The sequence below is a fragment of the Eptesicus fuscus genome, chromosome 23 (genome assembly GCF_027574615.1).
Source record: "Eptesicus fuscus isolate TK198812 chromosome 23, DD_ASM_mEF_20220401, whole genome shotgun sequence".
NCBI lineage: Eukaryota > Metazoa > Chordata > Mammalia > Chiroptera > Vespertilionidae > Eptesicus > Eptesicus fuscus.
The window spans coordinates 14105558-14131637 of NC_072495.1; the positions used below are offsets into that span (position 1 = coordinate 14105558).

Here is a 26080-nt window from a genome sequence, read left to right on the forward strand (position 1 = left end):
CTAGTATTAAAATACTCTGTCCTACTAAGATTTTTCCATGGCTTAACTGAAGTCTTATTAGAATTTTGCCATTGACTGGATAATTTCTATCTTGTGGTTTTATCTTGTTATTTTAAAAACAGCCTCAGGCAACCAGCATTGTTACGATATATGAAAGAGATAAAGAGAAATTTCCTCTTGGCTCTCTTAGGAGAGCAAAAAGAAAAGGAGGCAGAAAGGCAGAAAGTAGGATTTGGGCTCAGGTTTTCAGAACTAAACTGCCACTCTTTGGGGATTTTTAGTTTGGGTCTATAAGGTTGGCCTAAGGGTTTGCTGTCATGTTTTATTCTGCATCCTCATTTATATATCCTGAACTGTGCTGGGCTCTTTCCTACCTCAGGTCTTTTGCATATTTCCCCCCCTCTATCTGCATGGTCTTCTGTTTTTTTCTTCACAAAGCTGGTCTTTTCTTATCCTTCAGGTTTCAGTTAAAATTTCACCTCCTTAGAAAAGACTACCTTGAGCAAATTATCAAAAATAGGTCTCTCCTCTTCTTTAGTTTTTATTTTAAATACCTGCTTTCTGTTTCCTTCTCAGTACAAATAAAGACTTTGTAGTTATTTACTTATTTACATCTTTTCCACTGGTCTGTAAGCTTCTGTATGAGCAGCCTTTAGCACAGTACTGGTACCTGGTAGTCTCTTGCTAAATATGTTTTGAATGAATAAGTCAGTCAGTCAAACATTTATTGAGCACCTGTTAGGTGCTAGCCATTATTTAGGTCCTAAATACTAAAGATAGCATGCTGAAGAAGACACAGCACTCAATTTCTAAAGAAGAGAGACTGAGACATAAGCAGATGGTTATGAAGCAATGTGGCTAGTTGTAGAGAAGGCGTGGGCATTATCTGAGCACAGAAGAGGGGTACCTAACCCTGACTGTTCAATGGAGGGTGTGGCTTTGTAGTCACAGCCTCCTCTTGTCCTTCTACCATCCAGCCCTGAAAATCCTCAGCCCTGATCAGTACTTTTTTATTTTAGGTTCCCAAATAATCGAGCCTCATGGAAGAAAACACTTTATTCATGTAGATTTGAAGCACATTCATATTAGCATTTACAGTCCCAGCTGGGTCCCCAGTACTGCTTAGCATTTTTCTTGCCTGCCCCTCCCATAGTCCACACTGATAATTCTAACCCTTAAACAATTCTTTTTTTTTTTTAAATATATTTTATTGATTTCTTACAGAGAGGAAGGGAGAGGGATAGAGAGTCAGAAACATCAATGACAGAGAAACATCGACCAGCTGCCTCCTGCACACCCCCTATCGGGGATGTGCCCGCAACCAAGGTACATGCCCTTGACCGGAATCGAACCTGGGACCTTTCAGTTCGCAGGCCGACGCTCTATCCACTGAGCCAAACCGGTTTCGGCCTTAAACAATTCTTAAAGTTCTTGCTATTCCCCGTACTCTCTGGCTTTCATAAAGAAAATTGAAGCCATCACACAAAACTGCCTCAGCCATTTACTTTTCGCTATTCTTTCTATTCTTACTAACTCAGAGGAAGAGTTGTCTCTCTTTGGACACATATTCTGGATTCTCTTGCTACCTTTACTTCCGTGTCCACTTTTGAATGTTATATGTTATTAGACTGGTTTCTGTCAAAATCCTCTAAACAATGTTGCATCCTTTTTGTTTGCAGCAGGCATCACCTGGCTGGGTTCAGGCTCTCAGTAGTTTCTCACCTTCTGTGAACAGTGACTTCAGTGTTAGTTCAGTTCTCAAAGCCTTCGTTGTACTCCTCTAGGTCCACCCCTGTGCACACACAGCTCAGGGTGACTCTGGGATGTGTGCCAGTTCATACACGGAATTAAAGGATCCACTTTTCTGGCTCGCTCCCCTTCAGGATACCCACCCTCTGCACTCCCCAGATCCCACTGACGACAATTTTTCTTACAATCAAGAGGGGGGTGGGGCGGCAATCGTGGGCTTACTCCTTCACCAGTGCTGGAAGTCTAGTTTTTCTTACTTTTTTGAAAGCAGAAAATAATTTCATTTTTATTGTAGCAAAAGTAAATCCAAATAGAAAGAAAAAACTCCACAAAAATTCAGAGAGAAGCATCATAAGCCTTTTGCTATTTCTCATTTTCCAATTTTACCTATAACAAACAAATACATCATTTTTAAAAAAATAGCCTTATTGAGATATACAGTCAAATCTTGTCATTCACGGTAGTTATATTCTATATAGTTGCCTCAAACACCAAATTAGTGAATACCAAACCATTGCTCCTAGGGAAGATATGGGTTAGATTCCTGGGAGCATCTGATCACACTTTTGTTAGCTGATCAATACATTACCTTGTTGTATATGAATTGTTGTTTAAAGACCCCTTATTTAATATAGTATACTAGAGGTGCAGCGTGCACGAAATCGTGCGTGTTTAGGGTTCCTAGGCAATCTTCTGCCCGCTTACCATTCCCTGCCACCACCCCCTGGTTTGCCATGGTTCCCCGATTGCAGCATGACCCCAGTTCCCCAGAGCCTGTGGGCTGGGGGGGAGGGACCAAGAGGTCTCCATTCCACCCTTGCCCTGCCCTGCTGCCACTCATCTCAGTTTGCTGTGGTTCCCCATTCACCAAGCTGCAATCGGAGTCTGAGGGCCGGGGGAGGGACCAAGAGGTCGCCATTCTGGCCCGCTGCCACTCGGTTTGCTGTGATTCCCTGTTTGCTATGCTGCCATTGGAGACTGCAGGCCGGGCCGGGGAAGGGTGGGGCGGGGGGAAGGGACTGAGAGGTGCTCAATGCACCTCATGGTGACTGATCGTTTGGTCATCCTGGTTGTCACAGACACTGGCTTTTTATATATATAGATTGTTGATTCATTAACACTGAACTCGGGGCTAATAGGCACTGTGGCTTATGCCTGAATGAAGCTTATCTGATACATGTATATTCTCCATAAGACACATCATAGCCTTCTTATGCTTAGGAATACTAGCTACTACTGTAACACTGTGCTTGGGGGCCATTTTAAACAGCAAAATCACCAACAAAAAAGCAAAAACTTGGCACTAATTATACCTTGAAAAGGATACTTTTTTACAGTATGAAACTTGTTCAACCTCAGCTGATAATGTGCACATCTGGTGACTCAAATTTTTCATAGCTCTGTGCGTATCTGCAAATGACCACAAAAACACTGTATCGATTTTGGAATTTCAAATAAATTTCAGCAAATAGGTGAATTCATAAATAAGGAATATGTGAATAGGAAGATTGACTGTAATTTACATACTCTATAATTCACCTATTTAAACTGTACAATTCCGTGTTTATAGCATATTTAAAAGGTGGTACAAACATGGCCACAAACAATTTCAGAACATTTCATCACTCTAAAAAATCTTGTACCCATTAGTAGCCTTTTTCCCTCACCTCTACCCCCAGCCTTAGGCAACTACTAGTCTACTTTCTGCCTCTATAGATTTGCCTTTTCTGGGTATTTCATATAAATGGAATCATGCAAAATATGACCCTTTTTGACTGGCTTATTTCCCTGAACATCATGTTTTCAAAAGTTTTATCAACCTTATAGCATATAGCATTACTTCATTCCTGATAATTGGATAATATTACATTTTATGCATTTAGCACATTTTACTTATCCATTTATCAGTTGATGGACATTTAGATTGTTTCCATTTTCCGGCTATTATGAATAATGCTGCTGTGAACATTTGTGTACAAGTTTTTTGTTGAGGTATGTTTTCATTTCTCTTGGGTATATACAGAGGAGTAAAATTTCTAGGACATATGTCACTTTATGCTTAACTTTTTGAGGAACTGTCATACTAGTACAAAAAAGTGGCTGTACTATTGTTTATTCCTACTAGCAGTATATGAGGGTTCCAGTTCTCTGCATTCTTACCAGCACTTGCTATTACCTGTGTTTTTTAATTATAGCTATCTTAATAGGTGTGATGTAGTATGATGGTTAGTGGTGAGCATCTTTTCATGTGCTAATTGGCCATATGTATATCTTCTTTGGAAAACTATTAGATTCTCTGCCCAGTTTGTAATTGAGTTTTTTGTCTTTCAATTATTGAGTTATGTGAGTTCTTAATATATTCTACATACAGATTCCTTTTTAGTTACATGATTCACAATTTTTTTTCCCATTCTGTGGGTTGTATTTTTACTTTCTGGATGGTTTCTTTTGCAGCCACAAGAGTCTTAATTTTGATGAAAACCAGTTAATCTATTTTTTCTTTTGTGGCATTTGATTTTGGTGTTCCTGTAAGAATTTTATGTCTCTTACATTTAGGTCTATGATCCACTTTGAGTTAATTTTTGTATGTAGTGTTAGATAGGGGTCTAACTTTATTCTTTTTCATGTGGATAGCCAGTTATCCTAACACTATTTGTTGAAAAGATTATTCTTACCCATTGAATTCTCTTGGCACTCTTGTCAGTAATCATTTGATTGTGAATAAAGGGTCTATTTCTGGAAAGTCATTTCTACTTTGTTGATCTATATAATCTATCCTTACTCTGGTATCACACAATCTTTGATTACTCTACTTTTGTAGTAAGTTTTGAAATTGGGAAGAGTGAGTCCTCCAACTTTGTCTTCTATTCCAGTATCATCTCAGCTATTTTGGGTCCCTTGCATTTTTGTATGAATTCAAGAGTCATCTTGTTAATTTATACAAATAATCCAACTGACATTTTGATGGTGATTGCATTAAATCTGCCCATCAGTTTGGGGAGTACTGCTATCTCAACATTAAGTCTTCTGAGCCATGAATATGAGGTGTCCTCCCATTCATTTAGATCTTAATTTCTTTCAGCAGTATTTTATAAGTTTCTGAGTATAAAATTTATACTTTCTTTGTTAAAAATTTATTTATCAGTATTTTTTGATAGCATTATAAATGAATTTTCCCCCTTAATTTTGTTTTCAGAAAGTTCATTGCAAGTATATAGAAATACAATTGATTTTTGTATACTGATCTTGTATCCTGCAACTTTCCTGAAAGATAATCTTTAAAAAGATAAAAGTAATTTTAAACTTTTATTTCTAAAAGTTAGAGATCATAATTTGACTCATGATGTCCAAGTAAGTATACCAAGTTATATTATAAGACTTCTTGATAATGTGGGAGAAATTAGCTCCAGTCTTCTCCCTGCTGTGTCAGTTGTTTTGTTAAGATATTTTCAGTCTCTTATTCTTAAGAGAGTTGTGTAATTGAAAATGCTTATATATTTGAGACATTAAGAGTGCTGGTTTTATATCTTGGATACAATCCCAAGCACACTCATGATAGAATGATATTAAGTGACTACATCTGAAGAACTTTCATTCTGGGCATTTTGATTTGTTATTAGTTCATCCATGTTTTTTACTTGAATCTTTTTGTTTTTGGTTTTTTTGTTAATCCTCACCCGAGGGTATTATTCCATTGAATTTTAGAGACAGTGGAAGGGAGGAGGAGAAACAGAGAGAGAGAAACATTGATTGGTTACCTCCCACAAGCACCCCAACCAGGGCTGGGGATTGAGCCTGCAACCCAGGTAAGTGCCCTTGACCGGAATTGAATCCAGGACCCTTCAGGCCATGGGCCAATACTCTGTCCACCAAGCCAAACCAGCTAGGGTCTGAATCTTTTTCTTTGGTTTATTGTTTTTATTTGGTTAATTCATTCTGAAACTGCTTCCTTTCATTCTTTTTTAAATTTTATTCATATATATATGGTTTTTTATTCAGTTGAGCTCAAGGTTGCAGGAGAAAAGAATCAATAGATGGAAATATCAAAAGTGTATAAGGGGCTAACTTTTAGCAGTTTTGTCACTTTGTGTGACTGGACTTTTTAACAGGTTTATGATAAATATCAATCAGGATGGAACACTGAATTCCAAACTCCACTGGGACTTCAGTTTGAAGTAAATCAAGAAGAAGACAAAAAAGAGGTATGTAATGATAAATGCTTTTAGACACCAGTGTTTCTACTGTAACAATATATGTGAAATTAGGAATAATTTGTTGTGTCCTAATAATTAAGAACTAATACTAAAAATTTCATAAAGGCTAAGAAATTACTTGAGTTGTTATAATATGTTAAACTTCTAAGCTCCTAGGACAGTGATAGCGAACCTATGACACGCGTGTCAGCACTGACACACGTAGCCATTTCTTATGACACACGGCCGCTGAGGCGGCTGCATGCTGATGTAGTAGTCTACAGTAGTTTGGAATTAAATGGTTTCCAATGGGTGCAAATTGATGATTTGGAGATGCAACTTGCAGAATTTCAAGACAGTATCTGGGCTCAGGTGTTTGTCGACTTGAGGTCAAAGCTTGAGAATCTGGAAAGGTGCCGCTTGGAGGATCAAGAGGAGTGCCACTACGAACAGGAAATTTGGAGTGCCTGGAACCGACTACCAGACACTTTTAGCACCCTGAAAAATATAGCAGTGGCTTTACTCACAATTTTTCCCTCTACATACTTTTGTGAGGCCTTATTCTCAGCATTAAATAATATCAAAACCAACAAAAGAAACAGATTGACAGATGAAGTTAGTAGCGCTTGCTTGGGCCTGAAGTGTACAAAATACCAACCTTCAATTGAAGATTTAGCCAATGAAATTCAGCAACAAAAAAGTCACTAATAGGCAGGTTAGTTAAAGAATTCCCCTTCCCCCTCACTTATCTTAGTTCATGGCACCCCACACAAGCTAAATAATATAAAGACCAACAAAAGAAACCGACTGACGGATGAACAAAGAAGTCACTAAGCAGGTAAGTTAAATATTTAGTTTTTGGTTTATTAAATACAATTATATATAACAATTATACATTTATGTTATTTAAACTATAAATATCGCGAAATAATGTTTTTTCCTCAAAGTGACACACTACCCGAGTTATGCTCAGTTTTTTGGCGAAGTTTGACACACCAAGCTCAAAAGGTTGCCCATCACTGTCCTAGGATTTAGGGTACCTTGATGTGAAATCAGAGATATTATCCTAGTGAATTTCTTCAGTTGGTGATATTTGCCACAATAACTTATTTAAAGGAAGAGTTTTCATTTATGGCTTCCTTTTTGCCTCCCTTTTCAATCCAAAGTTAGTTTAAACCAACAGTTTTTAACACTGGCCATGCACCAGTATTAGATGTGGAGCTTTTTCAGATATATATATTTTCTTGGTATCTGAAAATGTAGGTTTGGGGCATCTGTATTTTTTAAAAAGTATCACTGATGATTGTGCTGAATCTTCAATATTGAGAACTGCTATTAGACTTTTAATGTTTTTACTAAAAGGTTACAAACATGTCTGTGTGTATACTATTGCCATTTGAGTAGCTTATGTCCTTAAAAGAGAATATATAAACCCAGAGGTATGAATGTATCACACATAGTAGTAGCACTTGCTTTTGTTATACCTGTTCCCTTTAAAAGTATGATGCTCTTATATTCCTCAGTCCTCCTCTGCTCCCCTCCCCCCCACCCCACGTTAGGCTAGGCTTAGAGTGTGGTTTTAATTTTGAAAAGTTAGTGACTGTTGTTCTAACATTCTTTCTGTGGCACTGCTTCTATGGTACTTACTACTTGGTAATAATAAATATAGCATATATTTTATTATACCAAATATAGTCATTTCCTCAAGTGCCGTTGACAGGGGACTGTACTAAGGGAAAACTAAATTAGTACTTCTTTCTCTGACTTGTCTGTAACATGTAATAGCCATGTGCTTGAAGATATAAAGGTCTTGCTGTATTCACGTGATATCCTGAGCCACCATAAATAGAAGGAAATGAAGGACTTAGTTCCATGTGGCTTCCGTATTATATCGTTTTCTTGTCTAAGGCACAAAGATAATTTCCTCCCTTGGAAAGTCCTCTGAGAGCAGAATGTTAACAATTTTAACTTTTTTCCTTTAGCGTCAAAAGCGGTACCTGAGATATAGGCGACTTTTCATGGAGATTGAAAGAGAAAAAGTAAAAGAACAACAAAGGCAAAAAGAATACAGGAAGAGAATTGAAAAGTGAGTTTTTTGATCCTCATTGTGATCCTTAAATTACTAGTTAAGGTGATTTTAGAAGCTAAGTTTTAGAAATAATCAGGTAGTGGTTTTGCCTTCTGAGCCATAGTAGGAACAACTATTTTTGATCTGGATAGAAGTATTAATAGATGGTTAAGAGCTATGTTTTTAAACAGTTATAGTTAAGCAGAAAGTACAAAGGGTTCCCACTTACCCCTTCCTCTTCTACTGTTAACATCCGGTACCACAGTGGTACATTTGTTACAACTGATAAACCTACGTGGACACATTATAATCCATATTTTACATTCGGATTCACTCTTGGTGTAGTAGATTCTTACAGTTTGGACAAATATATAATGACATGTACCCATCATTACAGCATCACACAGAATAGTTTCACTGCTCTAAAAATCCCGTCCTACAACTGTTTATTCATCTCTCCCTCCCCCAGTCCCTGGCAACCACTGACCTTTTTACTGTCTCCATTGTTTACTGTTTCCAGAATGCCACAGAGTTGTAATCGTGCAGGATGTAGCCAAAAAGCCTATTCATTTGACTCCTTTCACTTAGTAATATGCTTTAAGGTTCCTCCAATGCCTTTTCATGGCTTGGTAGCTCATTTCTTTTTAGTGCTCAGTAATAGTATATTGTCTGAATGTACCACAGTTTATTTATCCGTTCACCTGCTGAAGGACATCTTGGTTTCTTCCAAGCTTTGGCAATTATGAGTAAAGTTTCTATAAATATTCATATAGTTTTATGTGGGCATACATTTTTAACTCCTTTGGGTAAATACCAAGCAGTGCATTTGCTGGATTGTATGGTAAGAGTTTGTTTACTTTGGATAGAAATTGCCAAGCTTTCTTTCAAAGTAGCCAAACCATTTTGCATTCCACCAGCAGTGAATGAGAATTCTTGTTGTTTCACATCCTTGCCAGCATTTGGTGTTTTCAGTGTTTTGGCTTTTGGCCATTCTAAGTATCTAATAGTATCTCATTGTTTTAATTTGCAATTCCATAATGACATATGATGTGGAACATCATTTCATATACAATTGACCCTGGAACAATGTTGGGCACCAACTCCCCTGCACAGTTGGATATCTGCATATTGCTTTTGACTCCTCAAAAACTTAACTACAGTCATCTCATATCTATGGGAGATTGGTTCTAGGACCCCCTATGGATACCAAAATCTGTGGATGCTCAAATCCCTTATATATGGTATGGCATTGGCATTGGCATTCATGGATTCCTAACTATAGATTGGAAATACTGTTTCCATCTGTGATAATTGAGTCCACACATGCAAACCTGGGGGATACAAAGGGCCAACTGTAGATTTATTGGAAAATATCCAATATAAGTGAACCCATGCAATTCCAACTCAGGTTGTTTAAGTATCAACTGTACTTATTTGTCATCTGTATATCTTCTCTGTTGAGGTCTCCATTCAAGTCTTTAGCTTATCTTTTCATTGAGCTTTTTTTAAATTGAATTTATTGGGGTTACATTGGTTAATTAAATAGGTTTCAAGTGTACAGTTCTATAATACATCATCTGTATATTATATTGTGTTCTCACCACCCATAGTCTAGTCTCCTTCGTCGCCATTTATCCCTCCCTTTACAGTCTACCTCCTCCCACCCCCTTTCCCTCTGGTAATCCCTATACTGTTTATAAGGTGTTTTTGTTTGTTTGTTTGCTGGCCCTTCCTCTTTTCTACCCAACTACCCCCCTGAGAGCTGTCAGTCTGTTCTCTGTATCTATGAGTCTGTTTCTTTAAAACACACACACACACACACACACACACACACACACACACACACACACACACGTTTTTATTGATTTTATAGAGAGTGGAAGGGAAAGGGAGAGAGATAGAAGCATCAATGAGACACATCAACATCAGCTGGTTGCCTCCTGCATGCCCCCTACTGAGGATGGAGCCCACAACCTGGGGACGTGCTCTGACTGGGAATCGAACCGGTCGCCTCTTGGTGCGTGGGATGCTGCTAAACCAACTGAACCACATCAGCTGGGCTAGTCGGTTTCTATTTTTGTTTGTTTATTTATTTTGTTCATTAGATTCCACATTTAATTGAAATCATATGGTTATTTGTCTTTCTCTGACTGGCTTATTTCACTTAGCATTATACCCTCTAGGTCCATCCATGCTGTTGTGAAAGTTGATTTCTTTAACAGCATTCTAAAGTAAACATGTATCAGCTTTCTAAACAGAAACCAATGAGCACTGCTTTACTTATCCAGTTGCAATAAGAATCAAATTATTTGTTTTCATTAATTCATTTAGCAGCTACTTATTGAGCATCTATTAATTAGTAGACATGAAGCTAGACTTAGGGGGTACAAAAAATGAAAGACATGATCCCACTCTTCAGGGATCTTACTGACTAATTGGGAGGCAGATAAATGAACAGGTAATGACAATATTATATATTAAATATTACAAGATAATGTAGCATGTGATTAAGAACATGGAGAGAGATGTGTTCAAGTCTCTGCTCTGCTGCCTACCAGCTTTATGACTCTGGGAACGTTATCTCTGTGAGCCTTAGTTTCTTTTCTATAAAATAGGAATAATGATGGCATATACCTCATAATGTTGCTATGAGCATTAAATGAGGTAACATGTAAATGTGCTTAATACAGAACCTAGCACATACTATGTGCTCAATAAATGTTAGTTGCCAAATGTTTAAGGGAAAAAGTTATACCCAGTTTTACATAAAATATCCTAGAGAATAGAAAAACAGGGAATGCTTCCCAAATAATTACAGAGGTCATTATAACCTTAATACCAACCTAACAAGGACATTTATAAAAAAGAAATTACAGACTAATTTCTCTTATAAAAACCTCAAGTAAAATAAAATATTGTTTGTAATATCATTAGAAGAAAAAAATTACAAGACTATGGAGAGCACAGAGACCATGTTTTGAACCCCAAAGTGGGGGTATGGTATAGCAGGACAGGGAAGACTTCCTGAGCTGAGTTGGAGGATTAGAAGCCTTAGTGTGAGAGAAAATGGTAACCGGATTAGGGAAAAGGATACATGGGAATTCTAGGCAAAAGGCATAGTTTAGTAAAAGTGTTGACTCTTGAGAGAATGTGACACTTCTGACATTGATGGGATTGGTGCAAGAGGTGAGCCTTAAGGAATAAGGACAGACAAGATTGTAAAGAGTTTTGTATGTCATGACAAGGAATTTGGATTTTATCCTGAAAACAGGAGCCATATAGAGGCATTGTGGGGAACAGATAAGATGACTGCAACTAGATATTAGGAGATCATTGAAGTAATACACTTAGAAGGTGAGAGGTGAAATTAAATTTTAAACCAAGTCCTATTATAATAAAGTTCTTACTGTGTGTCAAGCACTTTACATAATTGTCTCTAATTGGTACACAACCCTGCAGGGTAGTGGTAACTACTCTTCCCTGAGTGTTTACTGTGTGCCAGGCAGTGTTGAGTGTTTTAGAGGCATTAGTTCATTTCCTCACTTCAGTAACCTTGTGAGGTAAATTTTATTCTTTTCCTTTTACAGATGAAAAAAATGAACCCTAGAGAAGTTAAGTAACTTGCCTAAGAACTGGGATTCTACCCCAGATTTATTTGACCCCAGCACCTAACCTCTTTGGATCTGTAACACAGTCTTTCAGATAAGCCAGGGCCAGGAGGCAATGAGGAGAAGGCAGTTTTAAGAGCACACAAGGAGAACTGATAAGATTTTGTCAGAGAATTCAAGCATAAATTTTAGGTTTATGGTTTAGGCCACCAGGTAAATGGGGTGCTATAAAACAGATTTGCCAGGAAGGAGGTAGGTAGAGGTGGGGAGTATACATTTAATTTGGAGCATATTGGGTTTGACGTGCTTAAAGGAAATCCAAGTAGAGAGTCCAGTAGGAAATAATTCAGTTATTTTTAGTAATGATTTTAAAAATCACTAAGAAAGAATGCTGTCAGAATCAGGAAACAGGAGACAGGAAGGTTGAAAGAAAAACAGGATCAGCAGGCAAAGATTAGACCATGCTAGATTAGACCTTAATCCTGTTCTGTCAAAGAGGAAGATTTCTTCCATTTCCTTGAGAAGTTATTTTTCTAACAGGGCACCTCTTTAACTCCTAAAATAAAGCTGTTTCTTAATCTTAGAAGCAGAATTCCTTTTAACTTTGTAAAAGATTAGTAGTATGGCCTTATCATATGGCAGATGACTGAGTAACAAGAGTTTTTGAGTCGTTGAAATGATAAGAATACTAGAGACCCAGTGCACGAAATTGGTGCACTCGGGGGAGGGGGAGCCTCAGCCTGGCCTGCGTCCTCTCGTAGTCTGGGAGCCCTCAGGGGATGTCCGACTGACAGCTTAGGCCTGCTCCCTGCGGGCAGTTGGACATCCTTAGCCCTGCCACAGAGGCGGGAGAGGCTCCTGCCACTGCTGCTCTGCTCACCAGCTATGAGCTCGGCTTCTGGCTGAGCGGCACTCCCGCTGTGGGAGCACACTGACCACCAGGGAGCAGCTCCTGCGTTGAGCGGGATTGGGCTGAAACCGGCTCTCCAACATCCCTGGAAGGGTCCCGGATTGCAAGATGACGCAGGCCAGACCAAGGGACCTCACCAGTGCATGATCAGGGCCAGGAAGGGACATAGGAGTTTGGCCAGCCAGGGAGGGACTGCGAGAGGGCTCCAGGGCATGTCCGGTCCATCCTGATCAGCTGGGCCCCAGCAGCAAGCTAACCTACTGGTCAGAGCGTCTGCCCCCTGGTGGTCAGTGCACATAATAGCGGTTGGTCGACTGTCTGCCCCCTGGTGGTCAGTGCACGTCATGGAAAGTGGTTGAGTGGCCTTAGCATATCATTATCATATTACGCTTTGGTGAACGGACGGGATAGCAATATTATATCAGTCCCTTAAAAAAATTTTTTTAAATCATAGTTGACATTCAGTATTATATTAATTTCAGGTAAACAACATAGTAGTTAGACATTTATATAACTTCCAAAGTGATCTCCCCTGGTAAGTCCTGTACCCACCTGGCACCACACATAGCTATTACAATATTATTGACTATATTTCCTGTTCTGTACTTTACATTCTCTTGACTATCTTGTAACTGCCAATCTGCACTTCTTAATCCCTTCGCCTTCCCCCTTCCTGCCTCCAGCCCCCCTCCCATCTGGCAACCACCAGTTTGTTCTCTGTATATATGAGTTTGTTTCTGTTTTGTTTGTTCCTGTTATTTAGACTCCACATGTAAGTGAAATCATATGGTATTTGTTTTTTTCTGACTTATTTCACTTATAATACCCTCTAAGTCTATTCATGCTGTTGCAAATGGAAAGATTTCATTCTTCTTTATGGCCAAGTAATACTCCATTGTATATATGTACCACATCTTTATTCAGTTTTCTATTGAACACTTAGGTTGCTTCCATATTTTGGCTATTGTGTATAAAATGTTCTTCATTGCCTTTTGTTACAGCCTTTGTTTTAAAGTCTGTTTTGTCTGACATAAGTATTGCTATTCCAGCTTTTGTTATTTCCATTTGTATGAAATATCTTTTTCCATACCTTTATTTTCAGTTTATGTTTGTCTTTCAATCTGCAGTGGGTTTCTTGTAGATAGCATATATATGTCTTGTTTTGTTATCTATTCAGCTACCCCATGTCTTTTGATTGGAGTATTTAATCCATTTACATGTAAAGTGATTATTGATAGGTATGTATTTATTGCCATTTTCTTTCTTTTTTTAAAATGTTTTTTATTGATTCAGAGAGTAAGGGAGAGGGAAAGAGAGATAGAAACATCAATGATGAGAGAGAATCATTGATTGGCTGCCTCCTGCACGCTCCCTACTGGGGATCAAGCCCGCAACCCTGAGCCAAACTGTCTAGGGCAGGGGTCCTCAAACTTTTTAAACAGGGGGCCAGTTCACTGTCCCTCAGACTGTTGGAGGGCCAGACTATAGTTTAAAAAAACAACAACTATGAACAAATTCCTATGCACACTGCACATATCTTATTTTGAAGTAAAAAAACAAAACGGCAAAAACACCCGCATGTGGCCCGCGGGCTGTAGTTTGAGGACGCCTGGTCTAGGGCTATTGACATTTTCTTTATAATTATGTTCCTCTTTTTTTATTTTCTTAAAGAAGTCCATTTAGCATTTCTGGTAATGCTGTTTTGGTGGCAATGAGCTTCTTTAGCTTTTTCTTTTCTGGGAAGCTCTTGATATCTCCTTTAATTCTAAATACTGGTAATAGCCTTGCTAGGGAGAATAATCTTGGTTTTAGGTCCTTGCTTTTCATCTGTTTGAATATTTTGTGCTGGTTCCTGTGGCCTGCAACGTTCCTGTTGAGAAATCAGCTGACAGTCTTATGGGACCTACCTTGTTTGTAATTTATTGCTTTTACTAGAATTCTGACAATGATTTCAGAATACCTTTAGCATACCAGCAAACTACAATAATTATATTCATATCAGTGCTCAGGAAAAAAAGCATATATTGACATATTGATTTCTGACCTAGTTTAATTTTTATTGTGTATAAGTAAAAGATATATTTATGCAAGAGGCCTTAAAAGACACCAGAAAAGATTAAAAACTTGTTTATAAAGTAATTATTTATTACAACTTTTTAATGTATCTTTGTCATTTTTTTTTTTTAATCCTCACCTGAGGATATTTTTCCATTGATTTTCAAATGTAGAAGAAGGTAGGGAGGAGGGGGAGGTGAGAGAGAGAGAGAGAGAGAAACATGGTCATGAGAGAGATATATCGATTGTTCCCTTCTGCACACACACTGACCGGGTTCGGGGATTGAACCACAATCCAGGTACGTGCTCTTGACCTGGAATCAAACCTGAGGCCCTTCGGTCTGTGGGCCAATGCTCTGAGCAGAGCATCTTTGCCATTTTTTATTTTATGATCCTTTGAAACTACTGTATGGCAATAGTTCTTAACCTGAGAATCTGACCAAAGCTGTGGATTCTTTTCCCAGAAAAATACCATTGAAATACTATGGTGGAAATGTCAAATTGGCAGGTAGTTAAATAGTTTTGGATCTCAGGGGAATAGTCTATGATGGAGCTGTAGCTTTATGAGTTACAGGTGGTAGTGGATGCTAACTGACAACAGGGATACAACAATAGCTATCCAGTGTGAATGAATCAAAATTATACCTATTTTTTGTCAGATTGGCAAAAAACATGTTTCTTGGTGTGCCTCAGAATTTTAGTAATTTGTTTATGTGTGCCATGAGATGAAAAAGGTTGAAAATTGCTGTGCTGGATGGATTAAATTACCTATAGGCCATTGATCTTAAGAGAGAGCTGTTTTAGTGGAACAATTCATAGGTCTTAAAGCCATATTGGAGTGGGTGAGGACATCAGGAAATAAAGACAGGGAGATAAGGGGAGAGGCTGATTCCATCATTTATAGTAACTGCCCTGTTATTAAGACCTAGATGCCAATATTTGAAAAACAATGCTGATCTGTTTCCTTACCTCTTAGTTTACTGATATAGGGAATAATTGGTATAGGGAATTATAAGTGACCTAGCTTTCCTGTTGTTATTCACTTGGTTTTATTTAAATTTCACCAATGAAAGCCTTAATTTCATTAATTATCTACAGAAAAATATTTTTTTACTTGCCTTTTTCACAAGGTAAGTAGTTGTTGAACTAAGCAAATATGAATGTCCTCAAAATACTTTTCTTTACTGGCTCTCTTTGGAATAAAATCTCTATGTAAGTAGATCCTGAGCCAAGAGCCCCTGTGATCTTTTAACTTAAGTACCCTTTTAGAGAGCAAAGCAACATATATTTTCAAGTCAGTTGTGAATGAGCATGTGCCTGTTTTGACCTTTCTCCCACATCACCTAGGTCACTGCCTTATATGTCTTTACTTCTTAATCTAACAAAAGGAACACCTTAATTCCCCTGGAGTCATTAGCCTGCTATTAATGGATAGCCCAAAGTTTTCAGTAATCAGTGATTTACTAAGAGCGTGAATTGATTTCATACTGCTGTTCAGAAAATAGTAACTCATTTTTTCAAAGTAATTTTTAGAAACTAAAATTATCAGCATATGTTTATAAGTTCTAGTCCTGAGTTAGTCCTATTTCTTAACAAAAGTTCTTTATTTAGGTTTCTTATGCATCAATGAGTTATTCATTTCCTCTCTACTTGTAGGTGGTTTTAAAAATAAGTATAAATGATATTCAAGAAACTGCACATATTTAAAGTATAAACTTAGATGTTTTGACATATATATACATGAAACCACTACCATAGTCAAGATAGTGAAAATATCCATCATCTTCAAAGGTTTCCTCATGCCCGTGGTAGCCCCTCTTTCCTGCCCCTCCCTGACCCCTCCTCCTCTGGACCACTGGTTTGCTTTAGGTCACTATAGAGTAGTTTGCATTTTCTATAATCATACATTGTGTGTGTGTGTGTGTGTTTGTGTATAATAGGCTAATATGCAAAGTGTCACCTCGGGAGTTCGATCACTCGCTATGACGTGCACTGACCACAAGGGGGCGGCACGGAATGAATGAAGGCCCCGGCCAGCAGCCTGAAGGCCCCAATCAGCCCTGATCACTGGCCAGGCCTAGGGACTCTACCTGTGCACAAATTTCATGCACCGGACCTCTAGTATACACACACACACACACACACACACACACACACACACACACACACACACACTCTTGTGCCCAGCTCCAATTACTCCACATTATTATTTTGAGATTCATCCTTATTGTGTGTATAAAGAGTTCATTCACTTTTGCTATTGAATAGTATTCCATTGTATGGATATATCACAATTTGTTTATTCATTTATGGGTTGATGGACATTTGAGTTATTTCCAGTTATTTGCTATTACAAATAAATAGTCATGTACAAGTCTTTCAAAATATGTTACCTTTTCTCTTGGACAAATACCTGGGAATGCAAAGTCTGATCATATGATAGGTATAAATTTAATTTTTTTTAAAGAAACTGTCAAACTGTTTTTCAAAGTGGTTATACCATTTTATATTACCATCAGCAGTGTACGTTTCCTTACATCTTCACCAATACTTCATATGGTCAGTCCTTTTTATTTTAGCCATTTGAATATAGGTGTGTAGTGGTATCTTATTATGGCTTAATTTGCATATCCCAAATGACTAAAGTTCTTGAGCATCTTTTCAAATGTATATTGTTTTTTGTTGAAATTTCTGTTCAAATCCCAATTTTTTAATTAGTTGTCTTATTGTTGAGTTTTAAGAGCTTTTAAATTAATTCAGATGTAAGTCCTTTATCCAATATATGCTTTGCAAAAATTTTCTCCCAGTCTGTGACGTGTCTTTCTCCCAGTCTGTGACGTGTCTTTTCATTGAGAAAAAAATGTTTTTATTTATTTCAGAGAGAGGAGGAGAAAGGGAGAGAGAGAAACATTGATCGGCTTCCTCCTGCATGCCCCCTCCTAGAGATTGAGCCCACAACCCAGGTACATGCCCTGACTGGGAATCAAACTGGCAACCACCTGGTTTATGGGACGACGCTCAACCAACTGAGCCACACCGGCCAGGCTTCAGTGTATTTTTCATCTCAAAAGTTATAGTTTTATTAAGATGCTTGATTTCATTTTTTTCATATCTTAACTTTTGAACATATAGAATATAGTTATAATAACTGTTTTAATGTTCTGATGTGCTAATAACTGTCAGTTCTATGTTGGTTTTGATTGCTTGATTATTCTCTTCATTATGAGTTGTGATTTCCTTCTTTTTTGCATGCTGGGTAATCTTTGATTAGATGTCCATCATTATGACTTTTACTTTGTTGGTTGCTGGATATCTTTATATTCTTATCAATTTCCCTGAGCTTTGTTTTCAGATGCAGTTAAGTTACTTTGGGGCTTTGCTTTTACAGTTTGTTAGGTGTGTTTGGAGCAGTGCTCGGTCTAGGACTAATTATTATTCCCCTCAACTGACATAGATCGTCCTGAAAACTACCCAGTGCCTGTGCATGATGAGTTTTGTAAGTCTGACTGGCGGAACAGGCACTATTCCCTGCTCTGTGTGAGCACGAGGCACTGTTCCCTGATATCCTTTTAGATGGCTCTGTCACTCACCTCAGGGCCTTTCCTCACATGCATGCACAGTACCCTGCTGGGTGTTAGAAGGAGCCCCTCTGTAGGTCTCTGAGTCCTCTCTCTGAGCAGCTCTCTCCTCTCTGGTATTGTCTTGTGAACTCTGGTTGCCTGTGTATCCCTGGACTTTCACCTTCATCTCCTCAGCTCCGGGAATCCACTAGGCTCTACCTCAACGGCTCTGCCCGGTACTGCTGCCTGGAAACTTTACAGTCAGTAAGCTTGGGCAGTTACAGGGCTCACCTCATCTGTCAAGGATCATTGTCTTTTGTTGCCTGATGTCCAGAATTTTGAAAACAATCGTTTTTTTTTGTGTATTTTGTCTGGTTGTTTGGTTAGTTGGCTGGTTTGTTTGTTTGTTTATGTACTAGAGACCTGATGCACGAAATTGGTGCAAGGGGCTCGGCCCCGCCGCCACCGAGGCCACCTCCTCTTCCTCAACCCCTGCCCGCCACCACCTCGGCCCTCGCAGTCCCAGCTTCGTCCGGAAGGTCGTCCGGAAGGACGTCCGGTCTAATTAGCCTATTACGCTTTTATTATTATAGATTTGGTTGTGTAGAGTGGCAGGGCAGGTCTGGTTTCTGGACCCTGTTACTCCATTTTTGCCAAAAATAGAAGTCCTGTCTACTTGCAGTTTTAATCTGAGAAAGCTCTTGTACTTGGATTCTTATAGACAAATTCTTGATAGTAACCTCTCATTTCCATTTGAGAGGCTCTCTCTATATACATGAGCTGTAGGGTAAGCTCAGATGAGCCAGCAGGAGTTTTGGAAGCTGTTCTAGGGTGTTAAACTGATTTTCTGACTCCCTTAATTCTAGGAATTTCCTGAGTTATTTGGACCTAGAAGCTCATTCTAAATAACGATTTTATAAAATTCCTAACCATGTTATGATTTTATTCTCAGAATTAAGAGAAAGAAAGAGCAGCAACGTTATGCTGAAGAGCAGAGGATATTAAGAATGGACTTTCATGAAGAGCCATATTCAGGGGAGAAGATGAGCGAGATGTTAGCGCAGCTACGGCTCGAGGAAATGAAAGAAGCCAGAGAAAAACAGCAACGAAGAGAAAGGGAGTGCCAAAGGTACTTTCAAAATTTTGGCATGAAATTCTGGATCTAGAAGAGACTTTAGGAAGTCAGTGTTCTTATTGTCCTTACAAGATTTGCCTGTGTCTTTTCATACAACTTCACCAAATACCTCTTGGGAATAGCACTACGTATTCCTATTTCTCAATACAAAGAGGAAGAGCCGAGCTCTGAGGTGTGGAATAGTTTTAACAGTTAAAGCTGGTAGTAAAATGGGGACTCATGCTCATTCTCTTTCTAGTGGTTCACTGATCATACTGTGTTTCTGTAGGTATCTAGAAGCTTTAAGGGTCCAGATCCAAGAGAAAATGCAGCTTTATAACATTACTTTACCTCCACTATGTGGCTGTGGTCCTGACTTTTGGGATGCTCATCCTAATACCTGTGCCAACAATTGTATTTTCTATAAAAACCACAGAGGTAAGTTTCTTAAAGGAATGGTTATGGCCTGTTTGCAATTTTTAAAAAAGTAGTGATTATAGTAATTTAGCATTTATTGAGTGCTTACTATATACCAGAGGCTGTTACAACCCCTTTACAAAACAACTCCAAGGCAATGAAAATAAGTGATAGTGAGTTCTATTTCTCTTTGAGATCTGTTATCATCCTGTCTCCATTTATGCTGGGGAAGTGGTCCAGCTTACTCTACTGTAGGTTCTAGGTTCTTCTGTAAATGAAGAACGTTAGTTTGCCTTTTATGGCCATTAAGTTAGGCCTCTGTCTAGTTGAATTCCCTGTTATCCAAAGACTTTAATGTTACCTAACACATATTTATGACCATATATATCCACATCAGACTGCCAGGGGACCCTGAGGAAAATGAGGACCAGTGTAAATTCTGTCTTTAGCAGGAATCCCAGCTGGAGAAAATGGAGTCCTTTCTATTGTCACTAATGTTTCTGTTTCCTGTCCAGCCTTAAATATATTGGTTTACATACTGTGATGATTATTGATGCACGCACTGAAACTACTGCAAGTATATACATTCCTGATGCATCTGTGTGATAGGAGTTTCTTTTTTTTTTTTTTTAATATATTTTATTGATTTTTTACAGAGAGGAAGAGAGAGGGATAGAGAGTTAGAAACATCGATGAGAGAGAAACATCGAACAGCTGCCGCCTGCACACCCCCTACTGGGGATGTGCCCACAACCAAGGTACATGCCTTTGACCGGAATCGAATCTGGGACCCTTGAGTCCGCAGGCCGACGCTCTATCCACTGAGCCAAACCAGTTTCGGCTGATAAGAGTTTCTTATCAGTTCTGTGAGTTATATTTAAAAAACACAGATCTGATGCCTGGCCAGTGTGGCTCAGTGGTTGAGCATCGACCTAGGAACCAGGAGGTCAGAGTTTGATTCCTGGTCCTGGCACATACCTGGGGTGCAGGCTCGATCCCCAGTGTGGGGCGTGCAGGAGGCAGTCTGTCTGTTAGTCTCTCTCATCATTGATGTTTCTGTTTCTCTTTCCCTCTTCCTTCCTCTCTGAAATCAATAAAAATAAACCCCCACAGATCTGATGATGCCATCCCCCTATTCTCAAATCTCTAGGTTTTTACAGTACAAAATGCATAGCCTATTTGGTATATATTCTCTCTGGCCCCAGGCAAGTCTCTAGCCTTATCAAACTTGCTATTGTCACACACCAATACATGTCACATTTTTTGTTATACCTTTGGGACCTCACACATTGATTCCCTGCCTTCTTTCCTTTACTCTTATTAAACCTTCAGACCATCTGAAATGTCCACTTCTGGAAATCTTTTCCATCCTCTCTTAGATAGTTTTAATTCATTCCAAACTTCATTATGTGATGACATTTTGTGTATGTCTCTGGATTGGAAGTATTGCACTGCAATTATTTTTGTCCATCCTCTCCATTATCTTTTCTATCCTCACGGAGAGTTTGGCTTGTAGTAAGTACTCAATAAATATTTACTCAATAGGTAAAGTTAACACCTATGAGACTGGGCGGAGAAGCAGTAGTAATAGGAAAGAGGTTGGGAGAGTTGTTTAAAATGTGACTTCATTCATCACGGTTCAAACCTTTATTTGCAGCATATATCCGGGCACTATATTCAGTCATCAATTCCTGTGATACTCCTAGGTGGACCTTGACTCTTCGAGCTGCCATTCATAATTTTGCTTCTGCATACAGACGGACTTTGAAAAATGTATATTCAGAATCTGAAATCAGCTGTTAGTATTTCAGCCTTCACTTAAAATCAACTCTGTGAGAGATTGTTTAGGAAAAACTGTTAAAAGTATATAATCTGGAAAGGAAGACTGTCCCGTGTAACAACAGTCTCTACAATTATATTGGAACCATTGTTTTAGTCTCCATCTTGGGACCATGATGGAAAGTTGACTTCCACACCTTCTCTTTGCTGTGAACCATGTGGAGTTTTATTGTTTTAAAAATGATCAATCAGACCAGTAAGGTTTATCTTACTTTGCTCTGTTCCGATCTGAAGAGATCATGAGAAATTTTTGAGATTATCTTGTTTATTGTCTTTCTAAAACTGTATCTTTGAGTCTTAACAAAATTGGAAATGTCTGGATGAAGCAGAAAAGAAAGATGATGAAATGAGTTTCTGAGCATTAGTGGCCATCTAGGTTACTGCTAGCTTTTCTAGTTGTGTATAACAATTAGAGATAAGAAGGATTTGAATTTGATGCACTTTTTTTCTAAAAATTTCTTTGCGGGGGCGGGCGGGGGGGAGGTTTGGTAGGTATGTGTGTTTTTTAACTTATTACCTCTTTCCCCATTCAGTGAATTGGGCATAAACCTTTTTAATTTTATAATTTTCATTGCCAAAAAAGGGAAAATAAACCCTCTGTCTTTTGAGTATCTTCTTTGTGAAATAATTGTGACATTTCAAAAGTGAGTCTGAAGTCAAAGTGAGTAAAATCCTGCCTCAGTTCCCAATCTTTTAAAAATTTGGTGAATGGCATACCTACAGTACAGATGAAATAAAAATTCCTATAGTTGGTATTAATTTGTTATTTCTTTATAGTGCTTTTTAACATAAAATATGAAAAGGTTCAATATTGTGAATTAAAAGCATACTGGCAATTTCTTTTTCATACTTTCTCTAATGATCATTGTTGAGCATTTAGGTTATGTCTCAAAAGCACCTAAACATATAGCCAGGTCATGGAAAATAAGGATCAAAATGATCTGTGTGACAAAATTTATTGGTTATTTAACTAGATTCATTGTCCAATTCAGTCAAAATCCTTAAGTAACTATATCCTTGATTCAGCCTTTAAGAGTTGTATTTTTTAACAGCTTTATTGAGATATAATTCATATACAATATGATTTACCATCTACAGTATACAATTCAGTGGTTTTAAGTATATTCCATCAAATTTTAGAACACGTTCGTCACTCTCAGGTGATGCCTCCATGATCCAGCAATCCTACTTCTGGATCTATATCCAAAATAATTGAAAACAGGATCTTGAAGAGGTATTTGCACGCCCATGTTCATTGCAGCACAAATTCACAATAGCCAAGAGGTGGAAGTAACCCGAATGTCCATCTACAGATGAGTGGATAAGCAGAACGTGGTATAGACATAAAATGGAATACTGTATTCTTCAGCCTTAAAAAAAGAAAGAAATCCTGTCACATGCTATAATATGGATGAGCTTAAAGGAACCATAATCTTCTAAGTGAAGTAAGCCAATCACAAAAAGACAAATACTGTATGATTACATTTATATGAGGCACCAAGAGTGCTACAATTCATAGAGACAAAAATTAGAATGGTCATACCCAGGAGCTGGTGGGAAGGGAAATGGGAAGCTGTTTAATGGGCAGTTTCAATTTTGCAAGATGAATAAGTTCTGGAGATCCGTTTCACAACTATGTTTTGATTAGGAAGTAAGGCAAGGGGTTTTTATGAGAAAGGGAAGGGGAATAATTACGTTAATAGAAGGAAAGAATTTCAGTGGGTGTTAATAAGCTAAGAAATTGCTAAAGGTGCCAGTAAGCTACCATAGTGGTGATAATTCTGAAGAATGTTTTTAATTTTCAGTTCAGTAGTCATAACAACTATGAACAACTGTAAACCTACTTTTGCCCCACCCTATACAGCCAGAAGTGGAATTGCTGGATCTTAAGACAGTTCCATTTTTATTTTTTAAGGAACCTCTTTACTGTTTTTCATAGTGGCTACACCAGTCTACATTTCCACCAGCAGTGCACAAAGGTTCTCTTTTCTCCACATCTTTGCCAACACTTGTTTATTGATTTATTGATGACTAGAGGCCTGTTGCAGGAAGATTCCTGCAAGAATAGGGCTTCCTGCGGCCTGAGTGAAGCAGAGAAGGGAGCGAAGCCCGCCAAGGCGGGTTTTCCTCCCAACTCCCACTGCCGCCTCCCACTGCAGCCGCCGCCTCCCGCCGCCCTGCCCCGCTTTCCGCTTTCCCTCCCTCTTCCTTATACACTGTCTTCAGTCTTTGCTCAGTACCTGTGTATGCAAATTAACCTGCCATCTTTCTTGGGTTAATTTGCATACTCTGATTGGCTGGTGGGTGTAGTGGAGTGATGGTCAATTTTGCATGTTTCTCTTTTATTAGTGTAGATAGCCATTCTGACAGGTATGAGGGGATATCTCATTGTGGTTTTACTTAGCATTTCCCTGATGATTAGTGACCTTGAGCATCTTTTCATATAGTTATTGGCCATCTGTCTGTCCTCTTTGGAGAAATGTCTGTTCAGTTTCTCTGCTCATTTTTTAATTGGATTTTTCTGTTGATTTTTTTTATAAGTTTTAGATATAAACCCCTTATTGGATGTATCATTGTCAAATATCTCCTTCCATTCAGTAGGCGTTCTTTACATTTTGTTGATGGTTTCCTTTGCTGTGCAAGGTTTTTTAGTTTGATGTAGTCCCATTTGTTTATTTTTTTCCTTTTGTTTCTTGCCCAAGGAGATATGTCAGGAAAATATTACTAAGAGAAATGTCCGAGATTTAACTGTTTATGTTTTCTTTAAGGAGTTTTATGCTTTCAAGTCTTACATTTAAATCTTTAATCCATTTTGAGTTTATTCTTGTATACATTATTAGAAGGTGGTCTAGTTTCTTTCTTTTCTTTTCTTTTTTTTTTTTTGCATATATCTGTTCAATTATCTCAATGCCATTTATTGAATAGACTGTCTTTACCCCATTGTAAGTTCTTCCCTTCTTTGTCAAATATTAATTGATCATAAAGGTGTGGGTTTATTTCTGGGCTCTCTATTCAGTTCCATTTATCTGTATGTCTGTTTTTATGCCAGTATCATGCTGTTTTGAGTACTGGATCCTTGTAGTATAATTTGATATCAGGTAGTATGATACCTCCAACTTTGTTCTTTCTCAAGATTGTTGTGGCTATTCATATTTTTGGTTTCACATAAATTTTGGATTATTTGTTCTAGTTCTGTGAAAAAGGCTATTGACATTTTGATAGGAATTGCATTGAGTGTGTAGATTGCTTTGGATAGTACGGACATTTTAATGATGCTAACACTCCCATTTATTTTCTTCAGTTTCTTTCTTCAGTATCTTATAATTTTCCAAGTATAGTCTTTTACTTCCGTGGTGAAATTTATTAGCAGGTATTTTGTTTTATTGGTGCAATTGTAAATGGAATTGTTTTCTTAGTTTCCCTTTCTAGTAGTTCATTATTAGTGTTTAAAAATGCAACTAATTTCTGAATATTTATTTTGTATCCTGCTACTTTACATAATTCATCGATCAGTTCTAGTAGTCTTTTGGTGGAATCTTTAGGGTTTTCTATACATAGTATCATGTCACCTGCCAATAATGACAGTTCTACTTCTTTCTTTCCAATTTGGAGGACTTTTATTTATTCTTCTTGTCTGATTGCTGTGGCTAGGTCTTCCCATACCATGCTGAATAAGAGTGGTGAAACTGGACATTCCTGTCTGGTTCCTGATCTTCAAGGAAACGTTTTAAGATTTTTGACGATTGAGTATGATGTTAGCTGTGGGTTGTTATATATAGCCTTTATTATGTGGAGATGTACTCCTTCTGTTCCCACTTTGTTGAGAGTTTTTATCATAAATGGGTGCTGGATTATGTCAATAGATACTTTTCCTGCATCTATTGCTGTGATCATAGGATTTTTTTTTTTAAATCCTCACTCGAGGATTTTTTTTTAATCCTCAATTTTTCCATTGACTTTAGAGAGAGTGGAAGAGATAGGGAAAGACAGAGAGAAATATTGATGTGAAAGAAACACATCAATTGGTTGCCTCCTGCACGCACCATGACCAGGGCCTGAGCTGGGAAGGAGCCTGCAACCAAGGAACATGCCCTTGGCAGAAATTGAACCTGGGACCCTTCAGTCGCAAGCCGACACTCTATCCACTGAGCCAAACCGGCTAGGGCTGATCATATGATTTTTAGCCTTCATTTTGTTTATGTGGTCTGTCATGTTAATTGATTTGTGGATATTGCATCAATCTTGTATCCCAGGAATAAATCCTACTTGATCATGGTGTAATGTTTTGCTGAATTCAGTTTTCTAATATTTTATTGAGAAATTTTGCATCTACGTTCATAAGGAATGTTGGCCTATAATTTTCTCTGTAGTGTCTTTATCTGGTTTTATAATTCGGAAAATGCTGGCCTTGTAAAGTGAGCTTGGGAGCCCTGGCTGGTGTAGCTCAGTTGGTTGGGCGTCATCCCGTTCACCAAAGGGTTGCCGATTCGATTCCCAGTCAGGGCACATGCCCAGGTTGTGGGCTCAGTCCCCAGGGGCGGCATGTGGTATGTAGCCGGTCACTGTT

The 26080-nt window shown here is 38.2% G+C and overlaps 1 protein-coding gene across 1 annotated transcript in view; it reads left to right on the forward strand.

The window, feature by feature from the left end:
• The window catches only part of CCDC15 (coiled-coil domain containing 15), a 56159-nt gene extending 33860 nt beyond the window's left edge, over positions 1–22299 (forward strand). The window contains exons 12-16 of the mRNA XM_054712722.1: positions 5859–5951; positions 7925–8028; positions 19096–19272; positions 19547–19695; positions 21332–22299. Of these exons, the coding sequence (XP_054568697.1) occupies positions 5859–5951; positions 7925–8028; positions 19096–19272; positions 19547–19695; positions 21332–21477 (669 nt within the window). The 3' untranslated portion in view covers positions 21478–22299. The remainder of the gene's footprint in view (positions 1–5858; positions 5952–7924; positions 8029–19095; positions 19273–19546; positions 19696–21331) is intronic.
• Positions 22300–26080: the final 3781 nt, after the last annotated feature.